The 13,665-nt window shown below is 58.8% G+C and overlaps 1 protein-coding gene across 13 annotated transcripts in view; it reads left to right on the top strand.

The window, feature by feature from the left end:
- celf2 (cugbp, Elav-like family member 2) overlaps positions 1-13,665 on the top strand; it is a 925,307-nt gene that overhangs the window by 308,437 nt on the left and 603,205 nt on the right. For 4 of the 13 annotated variants that reach the window (XM_038811875.1, XM_038811870.1, XM_038811865.1 and 1 more), the window contains exon 1: positions 6,491-6,691. The exons of 2 other annotated variants lie outside the window; for them this stretch is intronic. In XM_038811875.1, the coding sequence (XP_038667803.1) occupies positions 6,639-6,691 (53 nt within the window). In that variant the 5' untranslated portion in view covers positions 6,491-6,638. Of the gene's footprint in view, positions 1-5,959; positions 6,215-6,488; positions 6,692-13,665 lie in introns of those variants that run through there. 7 more of the 13 variants (XM_038811861.1, XM_038811863.1, XM_038811855.1 and 4 more) reach the window with 4 other exon arrangements.

The following is a 13,665-nucleotide window of genomic DNA, read 5'->3' as shown; positions in this document are numbered from 1 at the left end:
ACACTTGTCAGATCATGGACCACCCTGCAGATCCAGGACCTGTTATTCTCAGAACACGGAGCAGGTCATTGCTGGCCTCCCCATGCAGCCCAACAAATTTAGATTGGAGTCGCCATTTGAAAGAAAAATAAATAAGTATTTAATTTTGACAACCCCAGCAATAACCTCAGCTTACCAAAGCACTTCAGTGCCAATGAAATACTTTTCAAGTGTGGTTAGTGTTGTAACGTTGGAAACACAGCAGCCAGTTTGCACACAGCAAGATCCCACAGGCAACGCGGTGATAATGACTGAGTAATCTGGTTTCAGTGATGTTGATTGAAGAGTAACTATTGGCCTAAGAAAGTCAGGAGAACCCCTCTACTCGTCTTTGAGGAGGGCTGCAGCAGGATGCTGGGTGATCAAATCTGGGGGCAAAATATCAGGGACGCTTCACCAAGGAGTGTTGGGTGGGCGGGCGGGTTGCAGATGAGACCCAAGGGGCATGGTGGGGGTCTTGAGGCCAGTGAGCCGGGAGCAGGAGCTTCAGGGGAAAGGTGTGTGTGGCATCAACAGGATCGGGGAGATACAAATGAGTTGTTCAGATTTTTAAAAATGCCCATCACAATATACTATCGATAAAATTTTACACTTACAGTCTGCCTCCTCGATCCTGTCGATGAACCGCTCACTGATCCCTCAGAGTGCTGCACTGCTGCCTCACGGTGCTGAGGTCCCAGGTTCGATCCCGGCTCTGGGTCACTGTCCGTATGGAGTTTGCACATTACATAGATACATAAAAGATAGGAGCAGGAGGAGGCCTTTTGGCCCTTCGAGCCTGCTCCGCCATTCATCCCGATCATGGCTGATCATCCAACTCAATCGCCTAATCCTGCTTTCTCCCCATAGCCTTTGTTCCCATTCTCCCCAAGTGCTATATCCAGCTGCCTCTTGAATATATTCCAATATTCATTCTCCCCGTGTCTGTGTGGGTCTCGCCCCCACAACCAAAGATGAGCAAGATAGGTGCATTGGCTGTGCTAAATTGACCCTTAATTGGAAATAAAATAATTGATACTCTAAATTTAAAAAAAGGCCAAGTACTGCTCCATGTTGTTCCCGAACACAAACACATACTCACACACCCATACACCCCTGCCCAGCTCCCCTCCCCAGAGAGACATACCCAGAACTTCTCCCCAACACTCTTGGGCCAGCTGCACCCCCCCCCCCCCCCCCCACCTTTCAGCCTTCCCAGAATCCCCCTACACTAAGCCTTGCCTGACCCCCTCTACTTTGGACCGGCCCGTATCTCCCTCCCCTTTGAGACTTTTTATTTCCACCTGAGAGGGCCATGGTTGAATGTTTTTACTCAAAAGGCAGACATGCCCCACAGTCCAGCATTCCCTTAGTACAGCAACACAAAATGTAAATGGAGCCACAGACCCAGAGGGCCATGGACTATTCTCTCCTTTGAGAGCTGAATGGCGATGATTTAACCTGATGGTCACCACACCTCAGGCGAGGGGCAAAGTTTGAGAAGTTGACTTCATAAATAACCTCAACTGGTAATGGGAATTGAACCCACGCTGTTGACATTGCTCTGCATCATGAACCAGCTTTCCCAGTTCAATTGCAGTACCTGCTTGTGTCTCAGGTTACCATTCATTGGCCTTTTTTCCATTTGTGTTAAGTAGTGCTTCTTGACATCATCCCTGAACATCTTAACTCTAATCTTAAAGTAATTCCACCCTGCTTCTGGCTGGTTCATATAGCTATTGGGTCTATTGTCTTATGTTTCGCTTGCAGACTCTGATCTATTACAAGTTGATAATTTCATAAGATGTAGGAGCAGAATTAATCCATTCGGCCCATCGAGTCTGCTCCGCCATTCTAGCATGGCTGATATGTTCCTCATCTGTTACCTACAGTGCTACAGACCAAGAGATGGATTGCAAAATTAAACAGAGCATCTCCTCCCTAGAACACATGACCCTATGAGCGGGAGTCGGCAATTTACCCTCCCGAGCCTAACACCCTCAATGTGATCATGGCCGATCCCATCCTGGCCTCTACCCCCTTTATTTTTAACCTGTGTTCGCGTAGCTCTGGTCTCTCCCACGTCCTTTCAGCACCCAACCTGTCAACTACCCTCAGGATCATATTTTTTTTGTTTTTTAAATAAATTTAGAGTACCCTGTTCATTTTTTCCAATGAAGGGGTAATTTAGTGTGGCCGCGGAGGTGAGCGCGAGACGGCAGCGAGATCCGTCCAGGAGAAGCAAGCGACAACACCAACACCAAACCCATTCGAGTATTGCCCACTGTAATTGTTTCTCCGGCACCCAAATGTATATTTACCTCCCCAGTCTCCACCCCTCCCCTCCCTCCCCCCCCCACCAACAGTCGCCCACTTATGTGTTGTAAATAATTTTGCCAGGCGTACAGAGTTGCTGCTGTTGAGCTGGTGCACAATACCCTACCAGTTATTCTATTTTATTTTTTATTGTATTTTTAAAAATTATTTACTATTTTCTTTTCTTTGGTATGTTTGGGTGTGCCCTTCTCTTCTATATATGTGTGTGTATGTCTCTTATCCTGTGTACATAACGGTAAATATACTTTGTTCAAAAACCCAATAAAAACATTTATTAAAAAAAATTTAGCGTGACCAATCCACCTACCCTGCACATCTTTGGGTTGTGGGAGTGAGATCCTCGCAGACACGGGGAGAACGCAGAAACTCCACACGGAGAGTGACCCTGGGATGGGATCGAACCCGGGTCTTATGCCTCTCAATCTTTGAGACTCCAGTGGACACAGGCTGAACCGGTCCAACTTTTCCTCATCGGCTAACCCTCGCATCCCAGGAATAGGTTGAGTAAACCTATTCTGAACTGCTTCTAATGCAATTATGTCCTTTCTTAAATAGACAGACCAAAACTTGGGCAATGTGGTGGCCACGCTAAATTGCCCCTTAACTGGAGGAAACAAAATCAACCAATCACTTATCTGTTTTCCTGTGATGACACACTATGAATTCTCTGAGAAAACTCCACACGGACGGTGACCCAGAGCCGGGATCGAACCTGGGACCTCGGCGCCGCGAGGCAGCAGTGCTAACCACTGCGCCATCGTGCTGCCCACGAAGGAAGAATATATTAATGTCACTGGGGCCTCTCCTCTGCTGTGTGTGCCAGATGCAGCTTGATGTTTTACTCGCCATCGCTATGCAAGGGAAGACTCTCAGATATGCAGCTCACGAGTAAAAATCCCACACCTGGGACTTGTCCAAGGTTGACATCTTTGACAACCACCTTCAGCTCGGCCGTTGTCAGGTCAAGTCACAGACACTGAGATGTGATCTGTCATCCATTTTTGTCTGACTAGTGATCTGTGACATGCTGTAGAATGTTTCTCTTTGTTAAAGACCCTCTATAAACGTTGCCATTGTCGCATGCTGCCGCACACACTGTTTGCTCCAGTATGCAGAATCCCTTCACTTTAGCAATGTTCTGTTGGAAACTGATGAGCATGACCATGTCACCATAGTATTGTTTCTTCCACGAAGAACAGGGTTCAGGATTTTTGAAACCATTTTCTTTGCTCTTTGACGGGCTTAGCAACTCTTTTTTCAGAATCTCTAATCCAAGGATCAACCCGCTTGTGAGCTCAGAATTTTAAATGTTAGCTCTCCCCTCGGAACTGAGTGGTCTCGGCCTAGTTTGGGGCAGAATTGGTCCATGACTGAAGAATGGAAGAAATCATTCTGTGAATGATGCCTGGTGACTCTTCTACTTAGCTATGGATGCCAACCCTCCAGGATTGTCCTGGAGCATCCAGGGGTTAAGCAGTGGTTCTCTGTGGCTTAGTTGGCAGCACCCTTATCATTACGCTATAAAGTTCCAGGTTCAAGTCCCACTCTAGGGCTTGAGCACAAAACTCAAAGCTGACACTCCAGCGCAGTACTGAGGGAGTACTGCACTGTCAAAAGTGCTGTCCATCATTGCTCGGCACAACATCGAGGGCCGAAGGGCCTGTTCCTTGCTGTACTGTTCTGTGTTCTGTGTTGGGTGAAATGGATGGACAGGCCTCCATCTGCCTAGTTGGGTGGGTGTAAAAGATCCCATGGCACTATTCTGAAGAAGGGCAGGGATATTATCCCGGGTGTTCTGGCCAATACCTTTCCCTCAATGAACATCACAGAAAATTCTCCCAAAAGAGAACAAAGACCCTTGGTGAGCACATTTAGCCACTTGTTTCCCGTGGCCGCCCATAGCCCATTTTATACGTGGGGAGCTCCACTCGCCGGAACTCCCCATTATAGCGAAAGAAAATGGCATCCGGATCTCCAAGGCCACTGAAACAATCCCCGGCAACCCCCTGGAGCATCCCAGGCCCAATCGCATGCGCAAAAATGGCAGCTTGGCACCACCAACCTGGCAGTGCCCATGCCAGCTGGCAGTGCCACTTGGGCACCATGGCAGTGCCAAGCTGGTACCCAGATGGCACCAGCAGTGCCAGGGCATCACCCTACCCAAAGAACATGCAGCTGGGCCCTCCGATCCCCTGGGAGACCCCCGCAAGTGCCATTCCGACTGCTCCCCGTGTGTGGGCCGAGCTAAACAGCGCTCGCCCGAGGTCTCCAAGGCAAAGGGATTGAATCCCAAAGCCTCAGATACCTCAAGAATCTGTACATTAGAGTGAGGCTAGCTGCCTCTCTCTAATATGCAGATTTGCCTAAAAATAATCCCGCTCATTGTGGGTGGGATTCTCATGGCAACGTCTCTTGAGATTGCATTGGATCAGGGCAGCGCGGTGGTGCAGTGGTTAGCACTGCTGCCACACTGCGCCGAGGTCCCACGTTTGATCCCGGCTCTGGGTTACTCTCCGTGCGGAGTATGCACATTCTCCCCGTGTTTGCGTGGGTTTCGCCCCCACAACCCACAAGATCCTGGGAGCGGGGTATGCCGGCGTTTAACAGCCGCACTGCGTGCGGCGAGCTGCTTTTTGGGCGCAGCGTGGCTGTTGGATCACGCCCAAGTTATCCTGTCATTTCACATTTGTGTGTGATTGTTGTTCCCAAACTGGCTGCCATGGTGACTACACTTCAAGAGTATTTAATTGGCAGTCAAGGACTTTGAGACGTCTGCTGGTGATGAAAAGCGCAATATAAATGCACGTGATTTTCTTGGACAGTGATGCAAACAGCGCCTAGGCTGAAGAAAGATTGTTGCTTTCTTAGCCTCCTTGAACACTTCTGTTTATTGGTTATAAAAGGTATCCCAAGCTTGGGGTTGTGAGGGTGAGAGAAATGCGAGAGGCGGGAGTGGGGGGCCTCAGTGACGGGGAGGATGGGGATTAGAGACTCAAGGCATGCAATGAAATGTCGACACAGCAATGTATCTAACCAAAAGTGGGCAACCAGGTGGCCCCGGCCATTTGGTGGTGATGAATTGGGGTCTTCCCTTGACTCATTCGACCACCTCCTTGTGCTAACCCGTGCTGTTCTCCAAAGGGAAATTCAGCCAGGAATGATGCTGCTGCTTCTGGTTCTCCACTTGGTGTCAAATGAGCTATTTGGCCCACTGCCCACAAAGTTTGGCCTGTGCTTTGCCAGTGAGAAAGGTTTCTTGGCTGGGAACTTTTAACAATCCTTCTTGTCACAAGCAGCCTAACATTAACACTGCAATGGAGATACTTTTGAGGCAGCAACAGGAAACAAAAGGGGCTTTTCGACCGCCTGGTTTAGTCACTTCTCAATGGAGATGGGGGCAGGGGGGTTTGGGAGGGGAGGGGGGGGGGGGGCGCTGAGAGGATAGGAGGATAAGGATTGTGGAGGAGGGGGGTTGGCTTTATCATGCAGTAACATTGGAAGCTGTGGTCGAGAGGCCACCCAATGAGAGAGGGCAATGACTTGCTTGGCGTTATCAGTAATGCAGGCAGGCTCCTTCCCAGATGTGAGAGGAGAATACAGTTTCAGTCAGTGTGGCACATTCCCCCTCTGCTGTGGGCTGAACATTTATCCCACTATTTATTCCCGTTCGCCCTGAGCCAGCAGCTGCTTTGAACTCAGAGATTAAAAAAAACAACCACTTGAGTTCCCCACAGGCTGGAAGTTTTTTCTCCCCCCACCCACCCCATGAAGAACCCAGGATCTCTCCATCTCCTCCCAACGCAAGTCAAAGCACCACAGACATGAGCCACTGTGAAGGTGACTGGAGTCCTGTGCACAGGTAAGAATTTACAGCAGCAACTTCCCCCAGGGGTGGGGTGGTTATTGTCTCTGTCCGTGCACAGCTTGGGTGTATTTTCCTCGTCAGGCTTTAGAACAAAAATCTGCAGGGCAGGAGTGACGGATCTCGATTTTAAATCACCAGAAAAAGAAAGATTAATAAAGAGGGAATTGAAGTCAGGCTCCGCTGAACAGGATTGGATTTGATCTTTGGGAAGGGGGAGGAGGTAGGGAGAGGCAGGGAAGTGGCAGCAATGGTTTGGGGGGGGCGGACTGTCTGGGATGTGGATGTGACAAGTGCTGCTCAGCTTGGGGGCAGTGAGGCAGCCTCTTTGCTGGGAAAGCTTCCGGCAGCAGCACAGGAGACCCAGCTGCCTGTTCCTCTCTCTCTCCCTCCCTTCTGGACATTTTATTGCTAGTTTACAATGGTTTCTGTAATCTCCGAGCTGGATTCTCTGGACAGCTGGAAAGTTGGAAGGTAAGATCCGGAGTTTGTTGACTGCAGCCGCTGCTGAAGGGCTGCACAATCTTCCCGCTCTTCCCAATGTTCCCCAAAACTTCACATCCTCTCCCTTCAGCCAGAAGCTGCTGCAGCTGAAATCCTCCCCCCCCCCCCCCCCAGCCGATCTCTACCCCCCCCCCCCCCCCCCCCCGCCCCCGGCTCTCTACACCCCCCCCCCCCCGTTTCTCTACCCCCCCGGCTCTCTACCCACCCACCCCCCCCGGTCTCTCTACCCCCCCCCCCCCCCCGGCTCTCTACCCCCCCCCCCGGTCTCTCTAACCCCCCCCCCCCCCGGTCTCTCTACCCCCCCCCCGGCTCTCTACCCCCCCCCCCCCCCCCGCCCCGGCTCTCTACACCCCCCCCCCCCCCGTTTCTCTACCCCCCCGGCTCTCTACCCACCCACCCCCCCCGGTCCCTCTACCCCCCCCCGTCTCTCTACCCCCCCCCCCCCGGTCTCTCTATCCCCCCCCCGTCTCTCTACCCCCCCCCCCCCGGCTCTCTACCCCCCCCCCCCCCGTTCTCTCTACCCACCTCCCCCCCGTCTCTCTACCCACCCACCCCCGGTCTCTCTACCCACCCCCCCCCCCCCGTCTCTCTACCCACCCACCCCCCGGTCTCTCTAACCCCCCCCCCCCCCGGTCTCTCTACCCACCCCCCCCCCCCTCTCTCTACCCCCCTCCCCCCCCCCCCCCCCCCCGGTCTCTACCCCTCCCCCGGATCTCTACCCCCCCCCCGCTCTCTACCCCCCCCCGGATCTCTACCCCCCCCCCCGCTCTCTACCCCCCCCCCCGGGCTCTCTACCCCCCCCCTCTCTACCCCCCCGATCTATACCCCCCCCCCTCGGCTCTCTACCCCCCCCCCCGCTCTCTACCCCCCCCCGGCTCTTTACCCCCCCCCCGGATCTCTATCCCCCCCCTCTCTACCCCCCCGCTCTCTACCCCCCCATCTCTATCCCCCCCCCGCTCTCTACCCCCCCCCCCACCCCCTCCCCGCTCTCTACCCCCCCTGGCTCTCTACTCCCCCCGCTCTCTACCCCCCCCGGATCTTTTACCCCCCCCCCGTTCTCTACCCCCCCCCCCCCCGTCTCTCTACCCCCCCGATCTCTATCCCCCCCCCGGCTCTCTACCCCCCCCGGATCTCTACCCCACCCCCCCCCCCCCCACCCCCGGCTCTCTACCCCCCGGCTCTCTACCCCCCCATCTCTCTACCCCCCTGGTCTCTAATCCCCACCCCCATCTCCCCACCCCCATACCCTATCCCCAGACCCCCATCCCCCACATCCCCATACCCCCTCCCCCACACCCCCTACCCCACACCCATACCGCCACCCCCATACCCCCACCCCCCCAATATCCCCACCCCCACATACCCCCACCCCCCCACCATACCCCCACATACCCCCCACACCCCCAATATACCCCACACCCCCCATACACCCACCCCCCATCTCCCCACACTCCCACCCCCCATCTCCCACACTCCCACCCCCCATCTCTCCACACTCCCCACCCCCCATCTCTCCACACTCCCACCCCCCATCTCTAACCTGTCTCTCTACGCCCCCCATCTCTCTTCACGTAGCATAAGCTGCTTCCTTGATATATGCTCTGACAATGGAAGGTTCAGACTTGGAGATAGGTTTAACACATTTATTGAACAGTTAACAATTCTCCTACTTGAGTTCGACTCTCCTGCTGATCTTGCTATACTAACTCAGTATAACTAACCAGTCTGCTCTGAGCCATGCGGTGGGTGTGATGCTTCCTGATCTGCCCCTGTCTCTCTGAGTGTCACCTATGGAAAGAGAAAGAGCATGTGTGCCTTGTCCTTTTATATGGGTAGCTCCCTTGTGGTAGTATCACCTCTGGGTGTCTTGACTGCCCATTGGTCGTGTGCTATCGTACTGACCTATTGGTTGAATGTCTGTCATAATATCTCTGGTGCTCCCTCTAGTGTTTACTCAGTCTTAGTGTATCTGTAGTGATGCATATCACCACATCACTCCCACTGTCTCTAAACCCCTTACTCTCTACGCCCCCTGTCTCTCTACACCCCCTGTCTCTCTACACCCCCTGTCTCTCTACGCCCCCTGTCTCTCTCTACGCCCCCTGTCTCTCTCTACCCCCTGTCTCTCTACACCCCTGTCCCTCTACACCCCCTGTCTCTCTACGCCCCCCATCTCTCTACACCCCCTGTCTCTCTACACCCCCTGTCTCTCTACACCCCTGTCTCTCTACACCCCCTGTCTCTCTACGCCCCCATCTCTCTACACCCCCTGTCTCTCTACACCCCCTGTCTCTCTACGCCCCCTGTCTCTCTACGCCCCGTCTCTCTACGCCCCCCATCTCTCTACACCCCCTGTCTCTCTCTACCCCCTGTCTCTCTACACCCCTGTCCCTCTACACCCCCTGTCTCTCTACGCCCCCATCTCTCTCCACCCCCTGTCTCTCTACACCCCCTGTCTCTCTACGCCCCCTGTCTCTCTACGCCCCCTGTCTCTCTACGCCCCTTGTCTCTCTACACCCCCTGTCTCTCTACGCCCCCGTCTCTCTACACCCCTGTCTCTCTACGCCCCCTGTCTCTCTACGCCCCCTGTCTCTCTACGCCCCCTGTCTCTCTACGCCCCCTGTCTCTCTACGCCCCCTGTCTCTCTACACCCCCTGTCTCTCTACGCCTCCCCTTGTCTCTCTACACCCCTTGTCGCTCTACGCCCCCTGTCTCTCTACACCCCTTGTCTCACTACGCCCCGTCTCTCTACCCCCCCGTCTCTCTACACCCCCTGTCTCTCTACGTCCCCCGTCTCTCCACACCCCCCCCCGTCTCTAACCCCCCTGTCTCTCTAACCCCCCCGTCCCTCTACCGCCGTCTCTCCCAACCCCTGTGTCCCCCACCACACTGTCTCTCACCCCCTCTGTCTCTCCCCCTCTGTCTCTCTCCCCCTCTGTCTCTCTCCCCCTCTGTCTCTCTCCCCCTCTGTCTCCCTCCCCCTCTGTCTCTCTCCCCCTCTGTCTCTCTCCCCCTCTGTCTCTCTCCCCCTCTGTCTGTCTTCCCCCTCTGTCTCGCCCCCTCTGTCTGTCTTCCCCCTCTGTCTCTCCCCCTCTGTCTCTCACCCCCTCTGTCTCTCACCCCCTCTGTCTCTCCACCTCTGTCTCTCTCCCTCTGTCTCTCCCCCCTCTGTCTCTCCCCCCCTCTGTCTCGCCCCCCCTCTGTCTCGCCCCCCCCTCTGTCTCGCCCCCCCCTCTGTCTCTCACCCCCACAGTCTCTCCCCCCATCTGTCTCTCCCCCTCCCGCAGTCTCTCTCCCCGTCTCTCTCCCCCTCTGTCTCTCCCCCTCCCTCTGTCACTCCCCCTCCCTCTGTCACTCCCCCTCCCTCTGTCTCTCCCCTCCCTCTGGGAGGGCTGGTTTAGCTCACCAGGCTAAATCGCTGGCTTTGAAAGCAGACCAAGGCAGGCCAGCAGCACGGTTCGGTTCCCGTACCAGCCTCCCCGAACAGGCGCCGGAATGTGGCGACTAGGGGCTTTTCACAGTAACTTCATTGAAGCCTACTCGTGACAATAAGCGATTTTCATTTCATTTTTTCATTTTCATCTGTCTCTCCCCCTCCCTCTGTCACTCCCCCTCCACCTCTGTCTCTCCCCTCCCTCTGTCACTCCCCCTCCATCTGTCTCTCCCCTCCATCTGTCACTCCCCCTCCCTCTGTCTCTCCCCTCCCTCTGTCACTCCCCCTCCCTCTGTCACTCCCCCTCCCCTGTCACTAACTCGACTCCCCCTCCCCTGTCACTCCCCCTCTATCTGTCTCTCCCCCTCCATCTGTCTCTCCCCTCCCTCTGTCACTCCCCCCTCCCTCTGCCTCTCCCCCTCCCTCTGTCACTCCCCCTCCCTCTGTCACTCCCCCTCCCTCTGTCACTCTCCCCCTCCCCTGTCACTCCCCCTCCCTCTGTCACCCCCTCACTCTGTCACTCCCCCTCCCCTGTCACTCCCCCTCCCCTGTCACTCCCCCTCCCTCTGTCACCCCCCTCCCTCTGTCACCCCCCTCCCTCTGTCACTCCCCATCCCCTGTCACTCCCCATCCCCTGTCACTCCCCCTCCCTCTGTCACTCCCCCTCCCTCTGATTCTCCCCCCCTCTGTCTCCCCCCTCTGTCTCACCAATCTGTCTCTCCCCTCCACCTCCACCCCTCCAACTCTCCCCCTCCACCCCTCCAACTCTCCCCCTCCCTCTCCCACCTCTCCCCCTCCCCTCCCCCTCTCCTCCCTCCCCTCACCCCTCTCCCCCTCCCCCTCTCTCCACCCCTCTCACTCCCTCCCCACCAATTCTCTCTCCCCCTCCCCCTCCCTCTCCCCCCTCCCTCTCCCCTCCCCCTCCCTCTCCCTCTCCCCCTCCCCCTCCCTCTCCCTCTCCCCTCCCCCCTCCCCCTCCCCCCCTCTCTCCCCTCCCTCTCCACCTCTCCCCCTCCCCACCCCTCCCTCTCCACCCCTCCCCCCTCCCTCTCCACCATTCCCCCCTCCCTCTCCACCCCTCCCCCCTCCCTCTCCACACCTCCCCCGTCCCACTCCACCTCACTCTCCACCCCTCCCCCCCTCGCTCTTCACCACTCCCCCCTCCCTCTCCACCACTCCCCCTCCCACTCCACCCCTCCCCCTCACTCTCCACTCCTCCCCCCTCCCTCTCCACTCCTCCCCCTCCCTCTCCACTCCTCCCCCTCCCTCTCCACTCCTCCCCCTCCCTCTCCACCCTTCCCCCCCTCCCTCTCCAAATCTCCCCCCCTCCCTCTCCACCCCTCCCCCTCCCTCTCCACCCCTCCTCCCTCCCTCTCCACCCCTCCCCCCTCCCTCTCATCCCCTCCCCCCCTCTCTACCCCTCCCCCTCCCTGTCCGCCCCTACCTCCTCCCCCTCCCTCTCCCCCCTCCCCCTCCCTCTCCCCCCTCCCCCTCCCTCTCCACCCCTCCCCCCTCTCCACCCCTCCCCCCTCTCCACCCCTCCCCCTCCCTCTCCACCCCTCCCCCCTCCCTCTCCACCCCTCCCCCTCCCTCTTCACCCCTCCCTCTCCACTCCTCCCTCTCCACCCCCCCCCCCACCCTCTCCACCCCTCCCCCACCCTCTCCACCCCTCCCCCTCCCTCTCCACCCTCCCCCTCCCTCTCCACCCCTCCCCTCCCTCTCCACCCCTCCCCCTCCCTCTCCACCCCTCCCCCTCCCTCTCCACCCTCCCCCTCCCTCTCCACCCTCCCCCTCCCTCTCCACCCCTCCCCCTCCCTCTCCACCCCTCCCCCTCCCTCTCCACCCCTCCTCCTCCCTCTCCACCCCTCCCCCTCCCTCTCCACCCCTCCCCCCCTCTCCACCCCTCCCCCCCTCTCCACCCCTCCCCCTCCCTCTCCACCCCCTCCCCTCCCTCTTCACCCCTCCCTCTCCACCCCTCCCCCCTCCCTCTCCACCCCTCCCCCTCCCTCTCAACCCGTCAACCCCCTCCCTCTCCACCCCCTCCCCCTCCCTCTCCACCCCTCCCCCCTCTCCCTCCACCCTCCACCCCTCCCCCCTCTCCACCCCTCCCCCCTCTCCACCCCTCCCCCCTCTCCACCCCTCCCCCCTCTCCACCCCTCCCCCTCCCTCTTCACCCCTCCCTCTCCACCCCTCCCCCTCCCTCACCACCCCTCCCCCTCCCTCACCACCCCTCCCCCCCCTCTCAACCCGTCCCCCCTCACTCTCCACCCGTCCACATCCACCTCTCCCCCTCCCCCACACGCCCTCTCCCCATCCCCTCCCCACTCTCCCCCTCTCCCTCCCCCCCCTCTCCCCCCTTCCCCCCCCCCTCTCCCCTCGCCTCTCCCTCCTCCCCCTCTCCCTCCCCTCTCTCCATCCCCCTCTCCATCCCCCCCTCTCCTCCCCCCTCCCCCCCCTTCTCTCCCTCACCCCTCTCGGCCCGCTCTCCCTTCCTCTTCTCCCTCGCCCCACTCTCCTCCCTCTCCTCCCCACTCCCTCCCTCCCTCTCGCTCCCCCTCCCTCCTCTCCCTCCCCTCCTCCCTCTCCTCCCCCTCCTCCCCTCCTCTCACACCCTCCCTCGCTCTCCTCCAGCCCTCCTCCCTCCCTCCGCCCCCTCCCGTCCTCCTCATCCTCTCCTCCCCCGCCCTTCCTCTCCTCCCCCTCCCTCCCTCCTCCCCCATCCTCCCTCCTCCCCCTCCCTCCCTCCCTCCCTCCCCCCTCCTCCCCTCCCCTCACCCCTCCCTCCCTCCTCCCTCCCTCCCTCCCTCCCCGCCCTCCCCTCCCCTCCCTCCATCCCCTCCCCTCCCTCCTCCCTCCCCTCCCCCTCCCCTCCCTCCCTCCCCTCCCTACCCGCCCTCCCCCTCCCCTTCCCCCTCCCTTCCCTCCCCTCCCTCCCCCTCCCCCTCCCTCCCTCTCCCTCCCCTCCCTCACTCCCTCCCTCCCCCTCCCTCCCTCCTCTCCCTCCTCCCTCCCTCTCCTCCTCCCTCTCCTCCTCCCTCCCTCCCCTCCTCCCCTCCCTCCTCCTCCTCCCTCTCCTCCTCCCTCCCTCCTCTCACCCTCCCTCCCTCCCCTCTCATCCCCTCTCGACTCTCCTCCCCCTCCCGCCCATCCTCCCTCCCCCTCCTCTCGCCGCCCCCTCCCTCCCCCTCTCCTCCCCTCCCTCCCTTCTCCTCCCCCTCCCCTCGCTCTCACTCCCCTCTCTCCCGGCTCCTCCCCCCTCCATCCTCGCCTCCCCCGCCCTCCCCCTCCTCCCCCTCTCCTCCCCCTCGCTCCCCTCCCTCCCCCTCTCCTCCCCCCTTCCTCCCCCTCTCCTCCCCCTCCCTCCCTCTCCTCCCCCTCCCTCCCTCTCCTCCCCCCTCCCTCCCTCTCCCCTCCCCCTCCCGCCCTCTCCCTCCTCTCCTCCCCCCTCCCTCCCTCTCCTCCCCCTCCCGCCCTCTCCACCCCCCTCCCCTTCTCACCCTCCCTCCCCTCC

This window comes from Scyliorhinus canicula, chromosome 11, assembly GCF_902713615.1.
Source record: "Scyliorhinus canicula chromosome 11, sScyCan1.1, whole genome shotgun sequence".
Lineage (NCBI taxonomy): Eukaryota > Metazoa > Chordata > Chondrichthyes > Carcharhiniformes > Scyliorhinidae > Scyliorhinus > Scyliorhinus canicula.
Note: the sequence above shows the minus strand (reverse complement) of the source record. Positions and strands in the feature narration are given on the sequence as shown.